Below are 26,238 nucleotides of genomic sequence, written 5' to 3' on the forward strand. Positions count from 1 at the left end.
GGGACCAGATGCCATGATCTTCATTTTCTGAATGTTGAGCTTTAAGCCAACTTTTTCACTCTCCACTTTCACTTTCATCAAGAGGCTCTTTAGTTCTTCTTCACTTTCTGCCATAAGGGTGGTGTCATCTGCATATCTGAGGTTATTGATATTTCTCCTGGCAATCTTGATTCCAGCTTGTGCTTCCTCCAGCCCAGTGTTTCTCATGATGTACTCTGCATATAAGTTAAATAAGTAGGGTGACAATATAGAGCCTTGACGTACTCCTTTTCCTATTTGGAACCAGTCTGTTGTTCCATGTCCAGTTCTAACTGTTGCCTCCTGACCTGCATACAGGTTTCTCAAGAGGCAGGTCAGGTGGTCTGATATTCCCATCTCTTTCAGAATTTTCCACAGTTTATTGTGATCCACACAGTCAAAGGCTTTGGCATAGTCAATAAAGCAGAAATAGATGCTTTCCTGGAACTCTCTTGTTTTTTCCATGATCCAGCGGATGTTGGCAATTTGATCTCTGGTTCCTCTGCCTTCTCTAAAACCAGCCTGAACATCTGGAAGTTCACGGTTCACATATTGCTGAAGCCTGGCTTGGAGAATTTTAAGCATTACTAGCATGTGAGATGAGTGCTATTGTGCAGTAGTTTGAGCATTCTTTGGCATTGCCTTTCTTTGGGACTAGAATGAAAACTGACCTTTTCCAGTCCTGTGGTCACTGCTGAGTTTTCCAAATTTGCTGGCATATTGAGTGCAGCACTTTCACAGCATCGTCTTTCAGGAAGAATAGTGACACAGTTATTGAAGGCGCTGGTGAGGACTGAGTCCTTATCTGCTGCATCAAATAATTCTGTTCATCTGCTTAAATATTTATTCAGTGCTTATGTGTAGACACACTACTGGACTCTGAAAATCAGTGATGATCAAAGAGGCTTGCTCACAGTCTAGAAGTGGAGGCTGGCATTCATGAAATAATCACAGAGATAACTGCTCCAAAAGGAACACTGTTCTTGCAGGAGAATCAGCTGTAACAAAGGAACTAATTTTAGAGGGTCAGGGTGAACCTCCCTGAGAAAATCATCATAAGCTAAGAGCTGGAAGATCAAGAAGAGTGAGGGAATGCACATGCTAATATTCAAAGAACTGAAAGGGTGGTGTGACCAGAGTACAGATTATTAGGGGCTGAGATGCCAGGTAAGGTCACAGAATTGGAGATCAAGTTCAGTTACCTGTTGCTATGACTGCAAAGTGTAGCAAAGGAGCTGATAAACAACCCCTTTATTTTTATCCTACGATCTTATGGGCATGAACTTAAATGGGGTTCACCTGGGTGATTCTTCTGTTTCACATTCAACTGGAGGTTGGGCTGTCTAGGAGATCCAGGATGGAATTATTCAACTGGTACCTTGGTTTCAGGATCTTCCTTGTAGCTCAGGTGGTAAAGAATCTGCCTGCAATGCAGGAGACCTGGGTTCAATCCCTTGGTCAGGAAGATCCTCTGGAGAAGGGGATGGCATTCCACTCCAGGATTCTTCCCTGGAGAATCCCAGGGATAGAGGAGCCTGGAGTGCTACAGTTCATGGAGTCGCAGAGTCAGACACAACTGAACGACTAACACTGCTACTTTGGTTTCAGTGTCTGGAAGAGTGTGCTCAGCTGAGGCTGTTGAGTACCCATAAGTGCCCCCTACAATACTGCAGCTTCAAAGCCTCTGACGTGGCAGCTCAGGGCTCCCAAAGAGAGTGCCCGGGAGACAGGAAGTATTAAGGTCTGGCCAGTTAGCATCATTTCCAAGGTATAGTATTGGTCAGAACAGTCACAGGACCCACCTGGGTCAAGGAGAACAACCGTTCTCAACGTGAACCCTTTTGAATAATTTGTGGTTGTCTTTAGTCAGCCATGGTTCACCATTAGGCGCAAACTATTTACATTCCCCTGTAGGCAAAATATCCTCATTCCTAAAGCCATCCATAAATGTCATCTCCTTAGGGTATGAAGTTTAAGTTTGAGGTCCAGATTCTGACCATCTAAATAATGATCAAGAGACTTCCCTAGTGGTCCAGTGATTAAAACTCTGCGTGACTGAGTGACTTCACTTTCACTTTTCACTTTCATGCATTGGAGAAGGCAATGGCAACCCATTGCCAGTGTTCTTGCCTGGAGAATCCCAGGGACGGGGGAGCCTGGTGGGCTGCCGTCTATGGGGTCACACAGAGTCGGACACGACTGAAGCGACTTAGCAGCAGCAGCAGCAGCTTTCAATGCAGGAGTCTTGAGTTCAATCCCTGGTCATGGAACTAACATCCCACATGCCTTGGGGTGTGGCCAGTAAATAAATACATATATTAGTTTTTAAAAAATAATAAAATAAGTAAGGGACAAGTGCTGATAAGGCACCTTTGATGTAGTTCTCTGATAGTTTCTCTCAATATAAAGACTTGTGAACTGAAATGAAATGTATATCATAGCCCCACCACACACACACACACACACACACACACACACACACACCCAGCATATACTGGTAACATAAGGGTGAGATCAATGCATTCAGCATGTTCATTCAAAGAATGGGGGAACAAGAGGCACAGAACCATCACTGGCATCCAGCAGTTCTGAAATCCATATACTGCTGGTTTTTTAACTTGGGGGGCCCAGTCCTGCTCCCAGACTCTCAGCAGTTCTGGCCACCACCCTGAAAATGCTTGGTTTCACCTTCTAAGTCATAAATCTTATTAGGCTTCCTTCCTATGAATCTTATTAGACTTCACTCTGTTAGACAAAACATACATCCTCAATTCTCCTCAAGACAGTCCCTGCTTTGGCCTGGGCTCAGAGTCAGGGTGCTGTGGGGACCACACCCTGAGGATTCTTAGAAGTGTTTGTGTCTCTTTTAGAAGCTTTGTGAGGCATATACTTAAGTCTTTCTGAAGTTATAAAAAAGGTTCTTCTGGCCATCCCCTTGAGATTTTCTCCAATATCAATCAATTTCTAGGTTGAGAGCCTTTAGCCTTTGAAAAGATTAGGAATGTGAAACCCTTTCATCTTTTTTAAACCAACAAGTACTAGCTCTATTTTTTTCTAAATTTTGCTTGAAAACTGAACGGGTCCTTAAAAAAAAAAAAACCTCATCTTTATCTATATTTTATCATGTGACACTTTTTAAAGAACCGACTGGCACTTTAAGCATTCTACCAGGGAATCTCCTTACTAAAATCTATAAATTCATATTTGTAGTTTCCACGTTACTGCAGGGGACAGTGTTGCCGAGCGTTCCATCTCTACATCGGAAGAGTGCCCTCCCTGCAGTCTTCCAGTCTGGGAGGGGCAGTGGCCATTTCCCCTGTCCTCCCAGCTGTCACCAGCAGTCTTCTCAAGCCCTTCTAGCTTCTTCCCTCGGCGGAGGTTGTTTGCCAGAATGTCTCCACCTGGTCTTTCCATCAGGGCAGTCCCAGGGCTTCCAACCTGGTATGTCAGGGTTTCCAGAGGGAGGGCTCCAAGTGACAGAAAAAAAGAGGCTGCCTGTTTCATAAAGCCTGGGCACAAACATGAGGAGGGCATCACTGACACTGTACTTTAATCGGCAAAGCGGTCTCAGAGCTGCCCTCATTCAAGAAAAGGGGGCATAACCCACATCTGTCTATGGGAGGTGCACGAAGGATTTGTGACCATTTTTATTCCACTCTGGGTGACATAATGCAGGGCTTTGGAAATCATGTTAAGGCTTTCGAAAAAAGGCTTTCATCTTAAAAATAATGAAGCGCCGCTGAAGACTTTTAAAAGGTAAGGGATATCACATAATTGGACTTGCCTTTTGAAAAGATTGTTCCAGCTGCAGTATAAGAATGCATTGGAAGGAGGTTATTAAAAACTGAATGGTTCTTTCTTAGTTCCTCTTTCTCTGTACATACCTTATCATACAGATTTATGTGAACGTCACTGTGACAATTTGGCCCAGGGTTGGACTTCCCTGGTGGCTCACATGGTAAAGAATCCACCTGCGATGCAGGAGACCTGGGTTCAGTCCCTGGGTTGGGAAGATCCCCTGGAGAAGGGAAAGGTTACCCACTCCAGTATTCTTGCCTGGGAAATCCCATGGACAGAGGAGCCTGGTGGGCTACAGTCCGTGGGGTCTCAAACAGTCAAACACGACTGAGCGACTGAGCACAATGACAGTAAAGGCAAGAAACTACAGATTCTAGAGATATTTGGATATAAAATCAATAAGCTAATATTCCTTGAAGTCTACTTAGAGCATAATCTTTTTTCCAACCCTAGCCCTAACATTGATAAACTTACTTCCTTGGGACTTTTTTACATTATAATCCTGAAGGCTAAATCTCTGCTGTAACTTATGTATCTTATGTAACTTATGTATCTTCACTCCACACATCAGTGTTCACTAACCTCCATGAAGACCAGTCTCTGAATAGAAATAGTCATTGGTCAAAATAATAAAATCTAGTATTCTGCTCAGTGATATCCACTATTGAATTATACTTGCTAGGCCAAATCAAATTTTCTTTTCTGACACCTGAAAACACTTGGGAACGATCGCTTATTCACTTGATAAATATTTTAAGTAATTACTGTATGCCAGGCACTGTTCTAGTTAATGGAGTTACAGCAGCAAGCAAGAAAGACCAGATTCCTGCTCTCTTTCTGCTAGTGTTATAATGAGGAAGACACCCCAGAACAAAGAACCAAATAATAAATCAAAAAGATAATTTTAAGTAGTAATGTTGTTGTTCAGTCGCTAAATTGTGTCCAGCTCTTTGCAACCCCATGGATTGTAACATGCCAGACTTCCCTGTCCTCCACTATGTCCCAGAGCTTGTTCAAACTCTCGTCCATTGAGTCAGTGATGCCATCCAACCATCTCATCCTCTGTCGTCCCCTTCTCCTCCTGCCTTCAATCTTTCCCAGCATCAGGGTCTTTTCTAATGAGTTGGCTCTTCACATCAGGTGGCCATAGTATTGGAGCTTCAGCTTCAGCAACAGTCTTTCCAATGAATATTCAGGGTTCATTTCCTTTAGGATTGACTGGTTTGATGTCCTTGCTGTCCAAGAATCTCTTAAGAGTCTTTTCCAGCACCACAGTTCTAAAGCATCAATTCTTTGGTGCTCAGCCTTTTTTATGGTCCAACTTTCACATCCATACATGACTACTGGAAAAAACATAGCTTTGACTAGACAGACCTTTGTCAGAAAAGTGATGTCTCTGAAAAAGAAATGGGCCAGTGAGTTCTTACTGGGTCTGCTCTAAGTATAGTAATCAAGGAAGGACTCTTCGAGAAAGTGACATTTGAAGTAACAGCTGAATGAAGAGAGAGTTAGCTGTGGGGAGATCCAGTGGTTTGGGAGGGAGGGACCAGCAAGTGCCGGGGGAGTAGAGCAGGGGGCCAAAAGGAATTAGCTCTGCAAAGCACAGAGAGAAAACTGAAGTGGTTAAAACATTTGAGTGAGGGAGGAAGTCACCTGAAATGAAGTAAAAGAAGTAAGAAAATAAGCAGGAATACATCCCATAGGGCCTCGATGGCCAGGGCTAAAAATTCAACTAGTATTTCAAAAACAATGAGATGTCATTGGAGGGTTTTAGTGAGCCCCAGTCATTCACACTTTAGCATGAATTATTTTAACCTGACACTTTCTCCTAAAAATTACTTTAGATCAACTGAAGTGAGTCATTAGGTGGAAAAGACATTTCAGAAGACTATGAAGAATTAACTGTGGCGGAGGACGGGAGGGTCCATGTGTGCATATGTATTTGTGTGTGTGTTGCGGCTTACCCTGAATTCCAGGCAATGTCAACGTCAGCCAGTCACCAGATAATGTCTGTTGTGCGTCCTAGAAGTCAGCAGTGCTACGTGTAGCTTTTCAGCACCAACATCAATCATTTCTTAAATATCCATGTTTTTAAAAATATTTCTATTTTAAGATAAAGGAAATATCTTTTCATTCTATAAGTTTTTGTATAATGTTAATATTAGCACCCTAACCAGATTTAGCCAATTCTAGATTTTCTCTATAACATAGTTACTACCTTGCAATATGAAAGCCTGTCTTGCTATAGGGGAAACCTGGACTTGGGGTTTAAAAAAACATAAGGGAAATTCACGTGGAGGAACAAATAACTCATGTGTCTATTTTAAATTGTGTTTATAATTAGAGTTCTAAAGTCAGGCTTTTGTGTTTTAATAGATCTTTTCCCCCTCACTCTATAAATACATTCCTGAGCTCTCATCCACCACCACCCACATCTCCCCTAAGAAATTCTTTCGACTTCCTTGATTTCTTGGCATCAAGTCTGTTTCCACACACTGATGAGGTCACACTGATGTCCTTTCACTTGAGTGACAGTTGCTGACACCCATGGTTATGCCCCAAAATAAGCATGGATGAAAAAAAAAAATCAATACTCTGATGGTTTCCTGCATAAAGCTTCTACGGTTCAAAAAAGACAGAATCATCGCTTACTATGCCAATGACTCATACCTCTTGGAATGGTTGCCTGACCAAAAGATGACCAAGTCTGTTTAGCGTGTGCTTCTCCTAGTTGATGCTCAATGACTGTTATTTCCAAGGTGATCTATATAGAGTATATTTTTGCATATGACAGGTTTAAGAGATTGTGAAATTATGGGCAAAATCATGATAAATGTTCAGTTTATTCATATTTGATTTGTTCAGTTAAATTATAACTCCTTTTGTGAATAACTCAAAGTATTCTGAAGGTCAAGATTCTCTTCTCCAGGCATGAGTAAAAAGAAACATCAGTTACGGTCATGTTGTGTCAGACCTGGTTCATACCAGGTTGCAAGAGCCAACTGTTACGTTTGGGGGAATTTTGTAAATCCATTATTAAACACGCCCATGATTACAAACTTGCAATTATAATTATGTTAAAACAAAGGTGATAAATACCTTAAAATCTTTACTTCCTGACTGTTTGACTACTTTTTACTATCCATGCTCTTGGGGTTCTTTACATCTGCTATCCTTGTGTGGTGAAATATTTACTACATGATGGTTTTGCTATCATTCATCTCTTTCCAAAGCCATGTCTAGTGACAGCAAAGCTGGAAGCTTGAAATAGGCCACAGTGGGAGTGTTTTCATAGTGTTGACACCGAAAGAGTTTTAACTTAATCAAAATACTTTCTATAAAACTTGAACAGTTTAATAGTTCAAGAGATCACATAAAAGATACAATGATAATGAATTTACTGGGAAAAGAACAAATTGGGATGCAATTCAGAGCATTATTTTTGTCAAATCATGATTGATTTGCTGGCTGTGAATCCCACGGTTTGGTCCAAATCAGCAAAAGTCTTCTGTGAGAATCTGTTGGCTGCATGGACCCTGCAATAAATAAGACTGTATATTTTATTATTATGTGTAGATTGTGTACTACCCATCACTTATATTGGTAAAACCCATAATATACACACATAATACAGGCATATTTTTCCCCTTGTTAAACATTGACCAGACATGACTGGTTCCACCAGAAAGATGAAATTCAACTGGTAACTTAAAAGAAAGTTGTTGTTGTTTTTTTTTTTTTAGAAAGTTATAAAAGAGAGCAAGTTCGTCTCTTTGTGAATAGAATCTGTTAAAAATCAGTGGGTGGTCATGCTGATAACCAGTTTGGTTTACCAGTATTGAAAAGCGTTTTGTTTCCATTTTTCATTTGAGACTCCTCCCATTTGAAAGAGAACCAGACTTTCCACCCAGTGAAACTGCAGACTTTTTTTTTTCAGCCTAAGGTATCATGGCTATCACACAGAGTTTGGGAAATATTGTTTATACTTATGACTTACAAGGAAGAAAATGAACTTTCAAAATCAAATTATTGGACCAGGTCTAATTTATTTTAGTTTAGTATTTTGACCTTTCAGTTCACCAAAAAGTCACGTGGATATCCAGTCAAGGGTAGTGTCTGTTTGCCTCATGAATAATTTGACAAGCTCAGCCCCTCCACTGATCTGCAAGGAATGGGAACACTGAACACAGGAGACCAGAAATGGCCTCTGGTCCAACCACCCCAGAAAAGGAAGTTGCCAGATCACACCATGGTTTCTAACCACTTGTTACATATTTCAGCAGAAACCCTGTCCCAAAACCTATCAGATGATCTCCAAGCACAGCTTAAGTAGGAAATACTAGGCCTTGATGTCCTTCTGAGTGAAGTTTTATCAATCCTTCATCCAGTATGACTTACCTACAGAAATAGCCGGCCAGAGTATTGAGACTTGGCCTTTGTTTCATCCAGAAACATGGCCGATCCTTTATTTAGTGAAAAATGCTCCCAAGTGATACTAGTGGGAGATGAAGACGCTCATGAAGCTTAATCAAGGACTGAAAATTACTTCGTTTTTGACGTTGATGTTTGTTTACTTAAATTCTCAAAAAGCCAACAACAACAACAACAATCCAGATTTGAAGCATGTGTGTAATGTGCGAAGCCTGGCAAAGTAATTTGGGTCCATTCTATAACTGCGACTTTTTGTTTTTATTCAAGGTGTCATAAAACTGAGTTCTGCAGTTGAAGGTACGTTTTTACAACCACAAAATCAGTAACGTTTTGCTTCAAGATTGCACCGCGTGGCTTTGTAGCTAGACCGCTTCTGTGGCCGTGGTGTCTGAAGCCATGTTCTAATCACCAGCTACTGCCTTTCCATCTGTGTTTCTCCTTGTCCTGGTTCTCTTATGCCACACATCCCTCAGCTCCCCAATGAGTGGCCTCAACACTGACCCCGAGACAGCATTGATGAGAGCGAGCAGGTGTGGTTCTGCCCCTGATGGGACGACCTCAGGACCACTGCTCCTTAGAGAGCATCCTTATCCTCTACGGCATCCTTATCTGAGGCTGGACCTTGAGTCTTGTCAGGAACCCTGCCCACCCCCCGACTCCATCATTCAATAGAACCTTTTCTAGAGGGATTTGGTTCCTCATCCCAATATAGCAGACATGTTTGCCCAGGAAATATGCAGACATGGAGTGATTAAAACTTCCTGATGGCTAGTCTCAAGTCACGAGGTGCCACCCAGGAGGTATTGCAAGAACCAGCTTCCTTGAGTGTCATCCATGTCACTCACACCAGGTGGTTCCTTGGAATTGTGCTTCTAAGATGCTGAGAAGAAAAGGAAGAGAGATTTAAAGAAAGAGGAGGGTTGGTGGGGGAGAGACCACACAGCCGTGTTTCACTGAGTAACCCCCAAGAATGTTAAAAACACCTCATTTTTTGAAATGACTCATTGGTTATTGGTATAAAATTGACCACCTTGCCCTAAGAGGAGCATACATCTTGTAAGTAGGGAATATGTCATGCTCTCTCTTTGTGAGTGTCTGTGTTTGTTGTGGGGCGTGTGTGTGTGTGTGTTCTCGTTTATTGGGAGTTTGTCAGTCATGCTTTGGAGGATTCTTCATCCCCCCCATTTTATCAGGGGAGGCTCCTTGGAAGAGGTGGTGGGCTTGAAGGTGAATTTTCAAATGTAAGGAGAGATGCGGCTTCGTGAATGGGCAATGCATGGAGGTGCAAGCCGGAAAGTGCGAGGAGGAGGGGCTCTGGTGATGAGACCACCTGCTTGGCTCAAGCGAAAGGACTGGGTGGGCTGGAGTTTGCAGGCTGGGAGAGGGGAGAGGGACTCGGAAATGTCCCCACAGGGCTGGCCCATCTGGAGAGGGGGACTCTGCTCCTTTAGTTGATTTAGTGCCATCACATTTTGAAAAGCACAGTAAAAGGACTAATTCTGACATTCATGGCAGAAAGTGCACCGCTATCTCAAATAAGGAGGGGACCAGGACACAGTACAGGCTACGGCGGTTCAGAGTCAAGAGAGGAATCAAAGGACGGACCTACAGAAACGAGAGAGGACACCTCGCATGTGGCAGGTCCTCGTGAGGCCAAGCAGGGATTCAAAGTCCCACTGCCCAAAAACACGGAATTGTACTGAGACTGGCTTGGAAAACACAGAAGACACAGCCACCAAAGCAAGCGGGACTATGAGAATGACTCTGCCTGGGGAAACTCCCAGTGGCAAGTCACCCCAAGTTTCAGTTAATTATCTGTGGATAACAGTGGGTCCACCCTGGGCTGTTCAGATGTGTTATCGACAAATGGCTTTAAAGTCAGAGCTTTCTGTTGCCTGCTTAGCTTAAGCACAGTAGTCCACTTACAACAAAAGGATGGAAAACATTTTTTAAAAAGCCAGAAAGCCAAGAGGACATTAGATAATTTTTAAAAGTATTGTTCGGCTAGAACAATGTCCCCATCATCATTTTGCTCATTGCTATGGTTACTTCTGGTAGCGTGGCTTATCAGAATCCTCCCCAAAGAGGTTTATGGTCTTCAGAGAAAAAGAAGAATGAGGAAAAGTAAGGGCAGAGAGCTGAATGACTGACTGCCTGGGGCTTTTTCAGCAGCCTCATCATCACAGAGTCTCTGAGTTCCCAGGGCTCACGGGGAGTGGTCATGGGTACCAGAGGTCAGGACTGTTTGGACTGCTGCTTGAGCATCTTTTTGGCAGTTTCTTGGCTGGGGGCTGTAGCAGCTTGAAGGCTTGGTAGCATGCTGAGTTGTAACTGTGTGTGCCCAGGGGCTCCCCAGGACACAGTTGTTGTGTGTGTGTGTGTAGGGGGGGAGGGGGTTGTTATTCCACGCATGTGTTCTCACGCATCTGGAAGGGGAGAGTTTGATGGGCATGCTCTGTGGGAAGTGTGTTGGACTCTCTTGTCTCTATGGGAAATCAAACCTCAGATGGTGGTCCTTATGAATGCTTAGCTCTTTTCTTGCTGTTTTCCATCTGCCGAATGAACTCAAGGCAGCTTCTACAGCTTATCATGGCAAGAAATACGCAAATCAGTGGAGGGGATCCACTGCCAGAATGGAACCTATTTCCTTTTCTTTAAAAATGACTCTGTTCCGGATTTATCCTAGAACTCTGAAAATGACATTAATGTTGTAGGTAGGTTATCCTTTTCTTTTTTTCTCTTCTTTTTAAGGAAAAACAATTGTTACAGTCATAAGAGAAAATCAACAGGGACTCCATGGGCTACTTCCTGCTGAGTATTTTTGTTATGCGGGTCAGTCTGCTGTCTTTCTCTGAATCAAGGTGCCTCCTTCAGCATTTTGCAGCTTTGTGTAAGCTTTTAAAATCATCAGAAAGAAAAAAAAAGCTATTTATATAACACCAACAGTAAGGTTAAAAGTGAATGGTCCTTTCATGTTTTAAAGACCTTACATTGAAACAGAAACACTCGCTGATACTTTATTTTGTGATGAAGAAAAAATATTTGAACAGGAAAAATATTTGTTTGAAAGAAATAATTGCAAAGTTTTGTTGATAACACTGATGGGTTCTGGACTCTAATTTTAGATTCATAACCTCAAATTCAGAAAATTGGGGGGAATTCCTTGGTGACCCAGCACTTAGGACTCCACACTTTCACTGCTGAGGGCCTGGGTTCGATCCCTGGTCAGGAAACTAAGATCCCACAAGCGTGGCCCCCAAAAATGAAAAGAAAATTGGAGTAAGAGAGAAACATCCAGACACCAAACTGGGGAGAAGGAGAGATAGTTGGGGTAATGGCAAGAATTCCATGACAGAATCTTCTAAATATTCCTCTTAAAAGGGATTTTCCCTCTTGAAATTGGAGCAGGAAGAGTTGCATATTTCCACAAAGAAGACCAACCCACCAGCCTATCCAAGCAAAACGGGAAGGGAGGCCATGGAAGGACTGAGTCATGCCTGGGTTGGACTGGCCCTGACATCCTGCCCGCATCTTTCTGGGGAGGGAGGGTCCAGCCCCAGCCAAAGATCTTCATCTGACTCACTTGGTTTGTTCAGTGGACAGGAGGGACCTTGGGGCTGGGAGGCTGCTGGATGCTGAGGACAAGCCTTGCAACTGATAACCCAGCACACTCTGTGAGGGGACTTGCCTCAAAGTCAACTTGTTCATCCCCTGTAGGTAGGTAGGCAATCCAAAATCTCAAAATGATGTCAAATTCTTTCGATAGCCTCTAAGGGGGAATGAACTTTGGCTCTTTGGAAAAGTTCCGCGTCTTTAAAAATGGGAACAGATGAGCCTCTAGGAAGAAATCTAAGAGGCAAGATGGTGACACAAGCCCCCAGCCACTTTGGATGCCAGCCACTTTGGATGTGCCTTTTGGAGGGAAGATGTGGTTTCAACACACGGGAGGTGATGCTTTGATCATGGATCCGGTGTGCTTTGATTTCATAAACAAAAGCTCTCCTGGCCGTGTGGAGCTTTTGTTCTCCTTTTTTTCCTTCTTGTCACTTCCTTTTATTTAGATAAGTTTTTTCTTCCAGTTGTATTGAGATATAATTGACACACAGCACTGTATAATCCTGGGTTTCCCAGGATTTCCCTGGGTTTCCCTTTACTAGTGGTAAAGAACCCCCCTGCCAGTTCAGGAGACCAAAGAGATGCAGGTTTGATCCCTGGGTTGGGAAGATCCCCTGCAGGAGGAAATGGCAATTCAGTATTCTTGCCTGGAGAACCCAATGGACAGAGGAGCCTGACAGGCTTCATTCCATAGGGTCACAAAAAGTCAGACATGACTGAAGCGACTTAGCATGCATACAATGAGTGTAGAAAGCTCTATTAGGAAACAGAAGGTTAGCTGTTTGAGTTCTTGTGGGCTTATCACGGAAGATGGTTAGTTGAAATAGATTAACAAAATGAGACTTATTATACAATCATCGAGGCCTGTCTAATATCCACTTTGATACCATAAACTGATATGACAAACTTTAGGATCTTGATGAAGTGTATACTACAAGCAGGCTCATTTTCCAGATAAAATAGGACTCAAAGACTGATGGTATCAAGGACTGTTGGAGTCAAATATTTCTGTTAAGAACAGCAAATACACAACGCCTTGTTTTTATTCTTTAAATGTTCCCACTCTTAAGAATGTAAGATTAACAGACTACTCACTATGATCTTTATAAAAGTATAAAATTATTCCATTAACAGTATGACATTCAAAGCAGTGAAATACACATTAATGTAACTGAGAGAAGAAAATAAAAGGATGAGATCACGAGATGAAAGAGGGGGAAAAAAAAAAACAAAACAGCTGCCCAGCAGAAAAACAAACAAAACCCCAGAATTCATAGTGAAATGCAGTTGATTTATGAATGGAAAATATTTAAAATGCTAGCTAGCATGAAGGAAGAGTCAAGTGGTAGTCGTTCCAACATATTTGGAGCTGGTCCTTACCAAACCTCTATTATACTTATATATTTTTTAAGAAGTAGAAAAGCATTTTTTAAAAAGTAATCAGAATCAGGACTTCCCTGGTGGTCCATTGGTTAAGATTCTCTGTTGCCAGTGTAAGGGGTACAAGTTCAAGACCTGGTCAGGGAACTAGGTTCCCATACACCACGTTGTGTGGCCAAAGGATATAAAAAAGAAAGAAAGAAAAAGAATATTAAAAGCACAGAGAGAAGGGAGCCCTTTAACAAAATATTCTATTACAAGGCAAGCTATGCTTTTTCAATTTGCAAAAAAGAATCCATGGGATGACTTTAAGGCTCAAAAGTATAGAAGGAAGACCATAGCGACAGAGGATGAGGAAGGACACGAACTCCAGTGGCACCTTCCACCTCATGGGTCTGTTCAGAGGGGAGGAGTGTAACACCTCTGCCTCTACTGCCTCGGGGCTCCTGGCAGCGATTCCTAGCAGGCTTAACCTCCCCCTTCATGGGAACCTTTACATTACCTGCCTAATGATTTCGTGATGGCCACATCCTACAACAATGCAGAGCTTGTGTAAGGATTTGGGCACATGCCACCTAGTAGCTTTGGTGGCCAAGACCTGTGAGCAAGACCTTTTGGTCATCACACCCTGTTTGAGCTTGCATGTGTGTTTTGGGGTGTATGGGGTGATGGGAATATCCCTGCTGAGATCCAGTAAGCAACCCCCCTCCACACACACACACACACCCAGCTGGAGGCCCAGACTGTGTGGAAAAGTTCCATTACTGGGAAGCTAGGAGAAGCGCACTCAGGTTATAAAAAGGAAAACTTTTCCTTTTCACAGAGTCTTGAGGAATCTCAAGGAGAGATGTTGTTAGCAGAACTTGAAATAGACTGAATCCCTTACATAGGTGAACTTGTGTATTGGATCCATTATACGTGAGAAGCCTGGAAATAGATTCCAGAGCTGGTGTAAACAACTGCTGGTAATTGCAATTAATAACGTTAACTACAATCAATTACAATTCACCACAGTGGTGTTCAGCATTTACTTTGTTCCAGGTCCCTGCACTGGGACCTTCCCCTATATTATCTCACTTAACCGCTCAGCAATCTATCAGAGTACTATCTGCATGCCCACTTCACTGACAAGGATTCGGAGATCACCCAGCTAACCCAAGACTGACCCAGGACTGAAAGCCCTGTCTGTGTGATTGCATAACTTTAACCTCTGGCAGGAAGGAATGGCCACACTCACGTTTTCAAATTGAATATCCAACTAGCCAGTTTGGGATTGCCTTGGGTAACTCAGAAAAGTCATCTCTTCTGCAGAATGTGTGGGGCGGGGGCAGTGTGCAGGGTCTTGCGAGATCTCACGTGGGTTCTGTAACCACGATCCAGCCTTACTCTGTCTCTTTAGCACAGCATAGGCTATGAAGAGGTTGGAAACCCATAGACACAGGGAGACTGAATTCTAGCCCTCCCCACCACCACGTTTCCCCTTCAGAGCCCATCTTGGAGCTTAGATTGCCTATCATTTCCAGATCCCAAGCCAACATAAACCATGACATGACTAGTTTAATTGTAGGTTCACTAGGAACACACACACACACACACACATCCAAGGAAACACAGGTGCCCCTCATCCCTGAAGAGCTAGCCAACGTCACTCATTTTGTAGGTGAACCTCAGCTTGCACCAGAATCACCCGAAGGGCTTTTTAAAACACAGATTGCCAGCTCCCCGCACCCAAAGCTTCTGAATCCTGGGTCTGGGTGAGGCCTGGGAACTTGACCCACAGGTTCCTGGTGCTGCTGACTCTGCTGTTTGGGGGACCACCTTTGAAAACCACTGTTTTAAGGGATGGACGCTTTAGCTTTGTGATTACATTTCTGAGCACCTGTCTCTGCCTGTTTAATTGTGATAGCAGCTGTTCATCCTTACCACCTGTATTGGTTTCTTATTTCTGTTGTAACATTATCACCACACATTTAGGGACTTAAGACAACACTAGTCATCTTACAGTTTGGGAAATCAGAAGTCTAAAAGGGGTCCGCAAGGGCCTCTCCCTTATGGAGCTTCCAGGGGAGAATCCAACTTCTTGCCTCTTCCAGCTTCCAGAAGGTTGCCTGCACTCCTTGGCTTGTCACCCCTTCCTCCTGGGTCCTCAAAAACAGCAGTGGAGTAACATCTTCAAACCTCTCTCTCTTATACACACACACACACACACACAACACCCCTCTCTGCTTCTGGAACCACCTCTTCTCTGAGTCTGACCCTCCTGCCTCCCTCCTAGAAGTCCTTGTGATTTCATTGACCTACCCCAAGGAAGCCTACCTTGATAATCCAAAGTAATCATTCCATTTTAAGACCCTTAACTCAACCCACTCTGGTGTTCTTGCCTGGAGAATCCCATGGACAGTGGAGCCTGACAGGCTACAGTCCATGGGGTCACAAAGAGTTGGACACGACTAAGTGACTGACACTTTCACAACTTAATCACACACGAAAGTCCCCTTTGCCAAGGAAGGAGTGTACACAGATTTTGAAGATTAGGACGTGGACATCTTCAGAGGCCTTCATTCTGTCCAGCACCCTAGCCACCTGACAGCTGCGTGCCCTCTTAAAACACAGCACCCTTCCCACCAAAGAAGCACTGAAACCAAAACCGAGTCAGGATTTGCATGATGCAACCCTGCCTTCAGACACTCCTGGTAATCAAGCCATCTTGCAGAGATAGAGAAAGGGGGAGTCTTGGCGGGGGGATGGGGGAAGGAAGGCAGGAGCCCCAAGGGAGTTAGCAAAGTGCCTCTTAGACCAGGCCCCAAACACCTGTAAATCTCTCCCCACATTTGCCAGACTTTCTAGAACCTAGAGCCAGGGTGCTCCCTCTAGGCTGGGAGCTGCCAGGTTCCTCGCTGGGCCTCACCCCAGCCTCAGCCTCCAGCACCACCTCCCAAACCTGCCAGCAGGCGCTTGTGAGAGATGCAGAAAGAGGAATTGTACTCAAAGTTTTCTTGCCTTTTGAGTTTCCCAGGATGACCTGCAGAGCTTTTCTGGGCTGAAGTCCCAGCCTCCAGGCTGTGAACTTTCTGTCGGTGCATTCACTTGCTCGGGCTGCTGTAAAACTACCAGACTGGCCGGCTCAGACAACAGAAATACAGAAATACACTTTCTCACAGTGCTGGGGCCTGGAAGTCTGAGGGCAGGGCGTGAGCAGGCTATGGGTCCTGGAGCCCCTCTTGTCGGCTTGCAGACAGCTGTCTGCTCCCTCGTCCTCAGATGGCCCTTCCTCTATGAGCACACTCCCCTGCACCTCTCTCTTATTATTAGGACCCAATCCTATTGAATTCCAGCTCACCCTTATCTGACCTCATTTTGACTTAATCACCTCTTTAAAGGCCTTTTTTTTTTTAAGTCTTTATTGAATTTGTTACAATATTGTTTGTTTTATTTGCCCAGGAAGCATGTGGGATCTTAGTTCCCTGACCAGGAATCAAGTCTGCATCCCTTCATTAGAAGGCTAAGTCCTAACTAGTAGACCACCAGGGAAGTTCCTCTTTAAAGGTCGTATCTCCAAACACGGTTGCCTTTTGAGGTCCTAAGAGTAAGGACTTCAACAGTTGAATTTGGGGGAACACACCCTCAGCTCATAACCGTGGACTGCAGGCCTGGGAGACTCATACATAAAGTTCACTTCCGTCCCCTCTCTCGGTGTAACAGGTGGGCTCGGCGCAATTAAGGCAGGTGTGGGGAGGGGAAGGTCAAGCTGGGATGGTCACAGTGTGCCCCTCAGCCTAGGCCTGCCTTTTAGTCCTAGGACAGAGATGGGAGGAAGGGAAAGGAGGTCAAAGAAGCCCCCACAGGCTGGGTCTTAGTCTCTATAAGCAAGAAGCAGCGTTTAAGGCTCACCCTCCCAAGAGCCGGTTCCCTGCAGAAGACTTTGCTGCATACACAATTTACAGCAAGTCACAGGCACTCCACCAAGTCCATACACACCCTGGACCCAGAGGAAATGAAGAAGCAGACAGTGAGGCTTGTGTTTGACGGCCTTCTGCAAGGTCTGTGTAGTAGAAAATGATTTCATCCTCAAGGCATGGCTCTGAGAAGGAAGTCAAACAGCCCACAAGTTGAAATAAACCAAACAGTCTTATCTTATTCTTGATTCATGGGTTCCTCTTTCTTCAAAGGAAGCCTTCAGAGGCAGGACTCTATGACCTGTCACTATCAGAGTAACTGCTGTTGCAAAGTGCCTCCTGGGACCTCGCATCTGTGACTCATAACACCTGGGATCGCTGACATTTTCCCCTGACAGATCTTTACTACTCACTGGTCAGACTCACTACCCAACATGGGCTTAAAAAATTAAATATACCGGAGTGCTTAAGTATAACCCATGTGTGGGCTCAGTCACATCTGACTCTTTGTGATCCCCTGGACTGCAGACCACCAGGCTCCTCTGTCCATGGAGTTTTCCAGGCAAGAATACTGCAGTGGGTTGCCATCTCCTCCTCCAGGGGATCTTCCTGACCCAGGAATCGAACCCACATCTCCTGTGTCTCCTGCAGCGGCAGGTGGGTTCTTTACCACTAGCGCCAACTGGGAAGTCCCTATATATAAAAATATATGTTTATACTAAGTGAAATACGCCCATCACAAAAAGGACAAACGCTATATGACCCCACTTACATGAGAGACCTAGTCGTTAAATTCAGAGACAGAAAGGAGAAGGGTGATTGCCGGGGTTGGGGAGGGGGAAGGGGAAGTTCTCATTTAATGTAAAGAGTTTCAGTTTTGCAAGATGAAAAGGGCCTGGAGATTGGTTGCACAACAGTGTGAATGTAGTTACTGAACTGTACACTTAAAAATGGAACACAGTACATTTTATGTTATGTATATTTTAGCACCATATTTTTAAAAAGGCTGCTGTTGGCAATCATGTAATAGCACAGACTCATGGTTGGGGTCAAGCAAACCTAAGTTTGAATCTCATGTCTTCCACTCACTAGTTTGGGGACAAGGTTCTGAGTTTTTTTTGTTTAGTGCCTTCTGAGTTTTAATATTTCTCCGTTTCTAGTGGGCAGGAATTTGTAAAGAGCTTCAGTTGGGTCGTTCTGGCCCAAGGTCTCTCCCCAGCTTGCAGTTGGGTGGGTGGAGGGCTGGAACACTGGAGGCTGGCTGAGGATCTCCCCCTCTTCTTAGAGTCTCAAGGCTTCTTCATGTGGTCTTTCCACGCGGCTGACTTGGGCTTCCTTTCAGCATGGCGGCCTCAGGACAACGGGATGCTTCCGTGGTGGCTCAGAGCTCCAAGCAGGCAGATGTCCCAGGGACAAAGGGAGAAGCAGCATCACCTTCTCTGATGCAGCCTCGGAGGCATGCACTCTCACTTCCTTCATACTCTGTTGGTCACAAGCAAATCACACACTTCCCCAAGTTCAAGGGGAGGGGTATTAGACTCCACTGCATGATGGGAAGTGGCAGAGTTCTAGAGCAGGGTTGGCAAATTATGACCGTTGGACCAAACCAGGTTCATCTCTCCAAGGCAGCCATGTCCATGTGTTTATATCTTGTCTGTGGCTTTGCCACAGGGTCAAAGTTGAGTGTTTGGGACAGATACTATGCAGTCTGCAAAGCCAAAAATATTTACCGTACAGCTCTTTATAGAAAAGTTTCCTGATCCTGTTCTAGAAGACCGTGTTAGATGGACAATATTGTTTTAGCCACCTTTGGAGTATGATATTGGCTGCAGGCAGGTTACCAGCCTCTCTGAAGTTCACCAGGGTCTTGAAACTTGTAAAAAGTAATGGGGTGTGTGTGTGTGTGTTCAGTTGTGTTCGACTCTTTGCAACCCCATGGACTGTAGCCCGTCAGGCTCCTCTGTCCATGGGATTTCCCAGGCAAGAATACTGGAGTGGGTTTCCACTTCCTGCTTCAGGGGATCTTCCTGACCCAAAGATCGAACCCGAGTCTCTTGTGTCTCCTGCATTAGCAGGTGGATTCTTTCCCACTTCGTTATGTGGAAAGCCCATAAAAAAGGAATGATGATCATATGTAAAAGGTACTTAGCACAATTCCTATAGCACAATGCCTGTAACAGTTCTTCTCCTTCCACGCTTGATTATGATTTGAGAGTCACTGAAAGGTGTTTACTGCTGGTGTAGGTCTATTAGCTGTCAGAAATTCCCAATTTAGACCTTACTTGGAATTTAGGCAGACTTTACAGACGCCCTCTATTTAAACACATATTTATTACTCTGGAGGAAGGATCTGTTTGCAAGAATTCTTTTAAAAATGCAATCCTTGCCATCCTCCAGTGCATTATTTTATTGGACTCACTAGATTTTTATCTTCCAAGGAGCAAATACTTAAGGAACTGGGGCAGCCTGGTAAATTTGGAATTGAGTGAGCAGGGGAACAGCATGGCGGTGGTGGGTCTCCGGTGGCCTCGGGAGAGAAAAACACATGAAATTTGACTTGCTTCACGGTTAAGCTCAGGGCTGCCTCTGCCCCAGACAAAGCAATGAAAAATATTTTCTTGCCCTCCCCTTGCCCATTGTCTCCCTTTCCAAGTGCTCAGACTTGTTATCTCTCCCCCAAACTCCTCCACTGGCCAAAATCTCCCTTGGATGTTTTCTCTCCTCCCCTGGATATTTCCAAGGCCAGTCCTCCAGCAGATGATCTGCCTGTGACTCTGCTTTCTTCCTTGCTCCACATTCGAACCAGGTCCTTCGAGAGCCTAGTTATTCAAAGCTTCTGAACTCTCTCTAGAGGAAAACTTCTAGCCAAGAAAATAGAGACCCCAAACAGGCCCTTACAGGGGTTACATTAGACCAACCAGTCCCAACTCTCTTCTTCATGGACCCAAAAACCACTGAAATTAACAACTGTATGTGTGCATCATTTTAAAAAGTTATATTCTATCTCCTCTCCAAGATATGTTTGACTCCAATCACTCTTAAAAATCCACTTAGCTTCACCCTGAGCTGTGTTGGAAGAATCGTTCCCTTTCATTATACCTATTTGTTGCCGTGTTATTTTTACATCAAATATTATGAGTGTTTGGGGGGGCGTGGAGAGGAGACGTTTGTGACTAAGCGATTAGAGACCATTCCCTTTGGCCCTATTAATTTTTACAGCATTTTCCCCATCTTATTTGGCTGAGACTTGCAATTTTGTGCAAATTTTATAGAACACCTTCTGGTATCGGCAGAATCCCAACTTCTGGTATCTGCAGAATCCCAGCTCCGTTTCAGTCAAAGGCCAGTTGAGTTTATGCTGCTCCAGGAAGAATTATGGTTTGGAAACATTACTCAGCTGGCTGCCAGAAAAGTAACTGTTAATACTATGACCTGTGCTCCTTCTACTGTAACCTCAGCCCAGAACCTTTGCAATTACCAAAGGGCTTTTACAAGCTCCGCCTCCTCAGCGTTCACTCTAACAGTCATTTTATAGTTATTGTCCTGTTCTACAGATTGTTGCAAAAAGAACATGAAGTAGTGATGTACATTGCCCTAGATCACAGACCTACTCATTGATGGACCTGGAATTCCAAGGACTTTGGCTCCATTCATACTTAAATTCATACTTCATTAATTCATACTTCCTAAGTGTACCAGGCACTGGGCCCTTTCAGCCAGCATTGCTTCCGTTACTCCTTTCTGCAGACTGCTTGTGTTCATTTTATATCCAGTATCACTGACAAAGTGCTGCCAACCGTTCTCTTCCAACCATTTCAACCTTCTGCCTCCCTGGTGGCTCAGTGGTAAAGAATCCACCTGCACACAATACAAGAGACACGGATTCAATTCCTGGGTGGGAAAGATCCCCTGGAGAAGAAAATGGCAACCCACTGCAGTATTCTTGCCCGGAGAATCCTGTGGACAGAGGAGCCTGGCGGGCTGCAGTCAATGGGGTGGAAAAGAGTTGGACATGACTGAGCCACAAAGCACGAGCAACCATTCTCTTAAGCTCAAAAAATTTTTTTGACAACATACTTCCTAATCCCTCTTAGGTTAGCAATAGGAAAATGGACTAAAATGAGAGCCTTTGAGACATGTTTAGTAGAAAAGCTTTGGTTGTTTTGCTTATTTTTAGCTCAGGTAAACATCTGGGGAGTAACTAAAAATAAAAACGCGTCTGATGTGGTCAGTGTTTGTACTTTTCTCACTAAAACTGTGAATATAAAGGTCACATGAAATCAGAATTTTTGTGTGTATCTGTAATAGGAGCAACAGATGGTGGATGTATTGAATGACAGAGTTTTAGCCTAAGATTCAGTTTGTTTTGTCACCTACCACCTACCTGGCACCAGATTAGACAACTGAGACATCTGGTTGCCAAGGAGATGAGATGGCATCATTGGACCACATCTGTGTACAAGTATAGCTTCAGAGTTTCGCAGGCCTTCTACACAGGAGCAGGGGTACTGCCGGCTTACTAGCTGCTAAGACAAGACAGATTTCCATTTTGAAACAGTTGATGTTGTTGTTGTTTAGTTAATAAGTCGTGTCCAACTCTTTGAAATCCAATGGACTATAGCCTGCCAGGCTTCTCTGTCCATGGGATTTCCTAGACGAGCATACTGGAGAGGGTTGCCATTTCTTACTCCAAGTGATCTTTCCAACCCAGCGATAGAACTCACATCTCCTGTATTGCAGGCAGATTCTTACCACTGGGTCACCTAAGAAGCCGTATACTATTAATTGAGCACTTACTATGTGTCAAGTAAGATTCTTAGCATTTCTCAGATATTACTTCATTTCATCCTCCCAACAACCCTGCAAGGGTTACTATCTTTATTTCACATAGTTAAGACAACAACAACTGATGATTGAACAGATTAAATAGCCTTCCTTAGGCCTGCCTTCCAAACATATTCTGAGATGTCATGCACAATTGCTTCTCAGGCATTGAAAGCAGATAAAGTTATTGCTGTCTGTTTGATAGGTTTTTAGTAATTTAAGTGCATCATCTTAGGACTAGTATCCTACCTAATTACTATGGCAAACTAGGGAAATTTAGTTGACTGGCCTTAAGTAGAGCTTGGAGAGGGTCTGTGCTTTTAAATTCTCAAGCACTTGAACTTAAAGTGAGCTGGTCCCATGCACATCCTGCCCTCCAATCCTCTCTAGCTGGAAGTCAATCATGTTGACCATGAGTGCAAAGGAAAACATACTTGAAAATGTCTTTGGTTTGTCTGTTTTTGTCTTTTACGAACTGAGTGGTAATATAGAAAGTAGGAAAAAAGTTTTAATCACTGATGGGGATCCATCCTGCAAGACCTCAGAAATTCATTGCAATGTCTGCATTTTCCAAGGTAGGAGACAACAGAGGCCGGGGCCAGTCATCCATGTGATTTCAGGAGGTGGAAGCTTCAGAGGGTGGAAATGGGACATATGTGTGTGTGTGTGTGTGTGTGTGTGTGTGCTCAATTGTGTCTAACTCTTTGTGACCCCATGGACTGTAGCCCACAAGTCTCCTCTGTCCATGGAATTCTCCAGGCAAGAATGCTGGAGTGGATTGCCTTTTCCTTCTCCAGGGGATCTTCCCGACCCAAGGATCAAACCTGAGTCTTTTGCGTCTCCTTCACTGGTCATTGGCAGGTGGGTTCTCTACCACTGCACCACTGGGAAGCCCACTTGGGAATGGGGCGCAGTGGGGCAAAGCTGATAAAAATGGACCAGGCAAGCCACAAGCCCCCACCAGAGGGGAGGGCTCGAGCTTAGCGAAGATGCAAGACTTTCACAGGACATTTTTATTTTCTCTCTGCATCTCCTCCTCTCAGTGGATGGCTCCAGGGCTGGGAGGGCAGAGCATGGGGCTGCTCGAAGCTGAGTGGTAAAGGAAAGCCTCTCTAAAGAGAGGATTTATGAGCTGAGACCAGAGGGACGAGAAGAAAGTTTAACAGTGAGCACTAGGGACAGCCATCTGGAAGTGTGCTCTCTCGCACACGGGACGTCCACGTAGGACTCTTTACGCTGGAGAAACCCCAACGTCTGAAAAGGATAGGATCTCCCTTCTCCAGTAAAACCTCCTCAGGGAAGTTTCAAGATGGTTTTTGCAATACTGGAATTGCGTTGTATCAAATAACATAGAAGGAAAGAAGAAAGGGCCTCCTTCCTGTGTTTGTGGGGCTTCCCTGGTAGCTTAGAAGGTAAAACATCTGCCTGCAGTGGAGGAGACCCAGGTTTGATTCCTGGGTTGGGACAATCCCCTGGAGGAAGAAATGGCTACCCACTCCAGTATTTCTTGCCTGGAAAATTCCATGGATGGAGGATCATGGCGGGCTACAGTCCATTGGGTTGAAAAAGAGTCGGACACGACTGAGCGACTATCACTTTTCCTATGTCTGAGATGTTAGTGCCACACCAAATCCTCTTTCATGATATCAACTATACCATTGGGATTCCCCTGGTGGTCCAGTGGGTTAGACTCCATATTCTTTAATGCAGGGGTGCTGGGTTCAAACCCTGGTCAAGGCACTAGATTATGCATGCTGCAACTAAGACTTGGTGCCCCCAAATAAATGGAGAAAAAAAAAACTACATCATCTGTCTCATGACACTGTGAGGTCATGGATGCCGTCACCCTAACTCAATGGATAAGGAAACGGGGTGAGAGCTGAGTCATCTGAAGTCCTTCACCCAGTAACTGGCAAGTCAGGATTGGACCAGCTCTGGTCATCTTTAAGCACCACTAGAGGAAGCTGGGCCACCGCAGCCGAGCACATCTCTGAAATAGAGATGACCTGGTTTGGTGATCACTTGTGTCATCGCATTTGCCAAACAAAATCATTTATGCCAACATGTGAGTGGAGCAGGAAACAAAGACCTACTTGAGCACTAATTTCTCTCTGCTCTCATCCCAAAGCATCAGCACAGGATCGGAACAAGCAGAGCATGATGAGTTCTACAGAAAAGATAGGTAGGAGGTGCTCACGGAACACAAAGGAAGTGAATCCTGAAGCAGGAACAGTTTCCCAAGCCAGGAAGGATGCTTAGCATCTGTAAAGTCACTGCCTAAGTGCCAGGCAAACAGATCAATTAGTAAATCAATAAAAGGTTTAAGAGTAAAATTAGAGTGACTCAGATATTAAAGGCATTCATTTTCTCCGATCACAGCAAGTCTAGAGGCAGGGCAGCCAATGAATATACAAAACCAGCTTCTTGCCATCTTCTGTCTTCTGGAGCAGAGACTCCTTGTGGTCCCCAGATGGCAGCCACAGTTCAAGGTGTCTCTCACTGATGACAATGTCCAGCAGAAGAAAAGGGATGTCACTGACTTGTGTCACTGTTAAAAGAAAAGGAGGTTAACTTTCAACAAAGCACTTGCAAGAGAATTCTCTTCTCATCCTTCATCTTGCAGAACACTGAAGATTGAGCTTTCACATCTAGGGAGGGGTCTACCTCCCTGAAAAGTCATGCATGCCCAGTTAGCAAGGAGGGTGGTTAAAAGAAAGCAAACAACACCTGCCACAGGTATAAAGCCATGAAAAAAGATGGAATTCTGAATGTTGGGGTGGCCAAAAAGTTGTTAGTTGTGAAAATGTCGGGAGAGGCTAAAAATATACACTGCGTGCATACTTGCTTCAGTCAAGTCCGACTCTGCGACCCATGGGCTGTAGCCTGCCAGGCTCCTCTGTCAATGGAAATCTTCCATGCCCTCCTCCAGGGTATCTTACCCACCCAGGGATCAAAGCCAGGTCTCCTTCGTCTCCTGCACTGGCAGGCGGGTTCTTTACAACAATCGCCAGCTGGAAAGCCTGATATACACTGCAGCCAGGTGGAAGAGGAATTATATGCCAGTGTTTGGCTGTCTCACAGGTACATGTTCCTTACTTACTTTTAAAATATGAGTAAAATAATAATGTTAAGAGGTTTTCATTATTTTTTTAATGTGGCAATTGTATAAAATTTCCTTCAAAAAACAAATGGTTTAAAAAAAGACAAAATAGACAAAACCATATATAGTAAAACTATTCAATCAGGCCTCAGCAGGGAAGAAATATTAGCATACCTAATTTTCATCCTGACACTTGTACTTTTTTGTGATTATAGTAGTAATGCCTGTTCACTGTTTTTTTTTTTTTTTTTAATTGGAAAATTCCGAGAAGCCCAAAGAATAAAGTAAGAATCATCCACAGACCACCACTTGGTTATCATGACTTAGTGCTGAATGTGTTTATCTAGAGTTGCAGTCGAAAGTGACTTCAAATTTTCTGTCAAATGAAGGCATGCTACTGCCAGTCCGTTTAGAGGAGGGGAAAGCAACAAATAAATACACAGGTTGAGTTAGAGTCAAACATGGCACATAACATGGGTGAGGGGAAGAATTATCATTGTTTTCTTTTTTTCCCTAAAGGGGTGTATTTCTGGTTTGTTGACTTTCTGCAGGTCTAACCCCCCAGCCCTGTAACTGAGGAAAGAACACAAGTATATCCTTGAGAGCCAGGTCTGCGGGGTAGTTCTGGTTGGGAGGAATGGGGAACCGGGCACAGGAACTGAGGCTGAGTCTCAACCTGGTGAGTTACAGCTTTGGTTTACAGCTTTGGTCCTCAGAGTTACATAAGGTCAGGCCACAGGGGCTTCAGCTTTAGAAAAGCCACTAGAATGCTCACATTGGCACGTTCAGAAAGGCTCTGTCTGTCTGTCCTCTTTGAAGCAGCCCCTACAAGGGGTCAGGATGAACAAGAGTTTAATTTTGCACTTCCACTTTTTTAATATATATTTGGCTACAATGGGTCTCAATTGTGGCATGTGGCATCTAGTTCTCTGACCAAGGGTCAAACCCAGGCCCCCTGCATTGGGAGCACAGAGTCTTAGCCACTGGGTCACCAGGGAAGCCCCTGCACTTTCAATTCTTAAAAGGAAATCTGAACGTCTCTGTATCTAACAGCAAACAAGAGCAAAGCTGCTTTTAGAAATGCTGGAACGTGCCTGGGCAGGAATCTGTTATGAATGCTGTTGGGTTTTGTTTTTTTTAAGCCCTCTTTTTCTTTATTTTTATTGATTCTTTCAG

The 26,238-nt window shown here is 44.1% G+C and overlaps 1 protein-coding gene across 9 annotated transcripts in view; it reads left to right on the forward strand.

Annotated features, from left to right (window-relative positions):
• Positions 1–26,238, forward strand: part of DLGAP1 (DLG associated protein 1) — a 785,192-nt gene that overhangs the window by 685,180 nt on the left and 73,774 nt on the right. For 5 of the 9 annotated variants that reach the window (XM_006071833.4, XM_044934621.2, XM_006071838.3 and 2 more), the window contains one exon: positions 8,515–8,544. The exons of the other annotated variants lie outside the window; for them this stretch is intronic. In XM_006071833.4, the coding sequence (XP_006071895.1) occupies positions 8,515–8,544 (30 nt within the window). The remainder of the gene's footprint in view (positions 1–8,514; positions 8,545–26,238) is intronic. 9 annotated transcript variants of the gene reach the window in all.

This window comes from Bubalus bubalis, chromosome 22, assembly GCF_019923935.1.
Source record: "Bubalus bubalis isolate 160015118507 breed Murrah chromosome 22, NDDB_SH_1, whole genome shotgun sequence".
Lineage (NCBI taxonomy): Eukaryota > Metazoa > Chordata > Mammalia > Artiodactyla > Bovidae > Bubalus > Bubalus bubalis.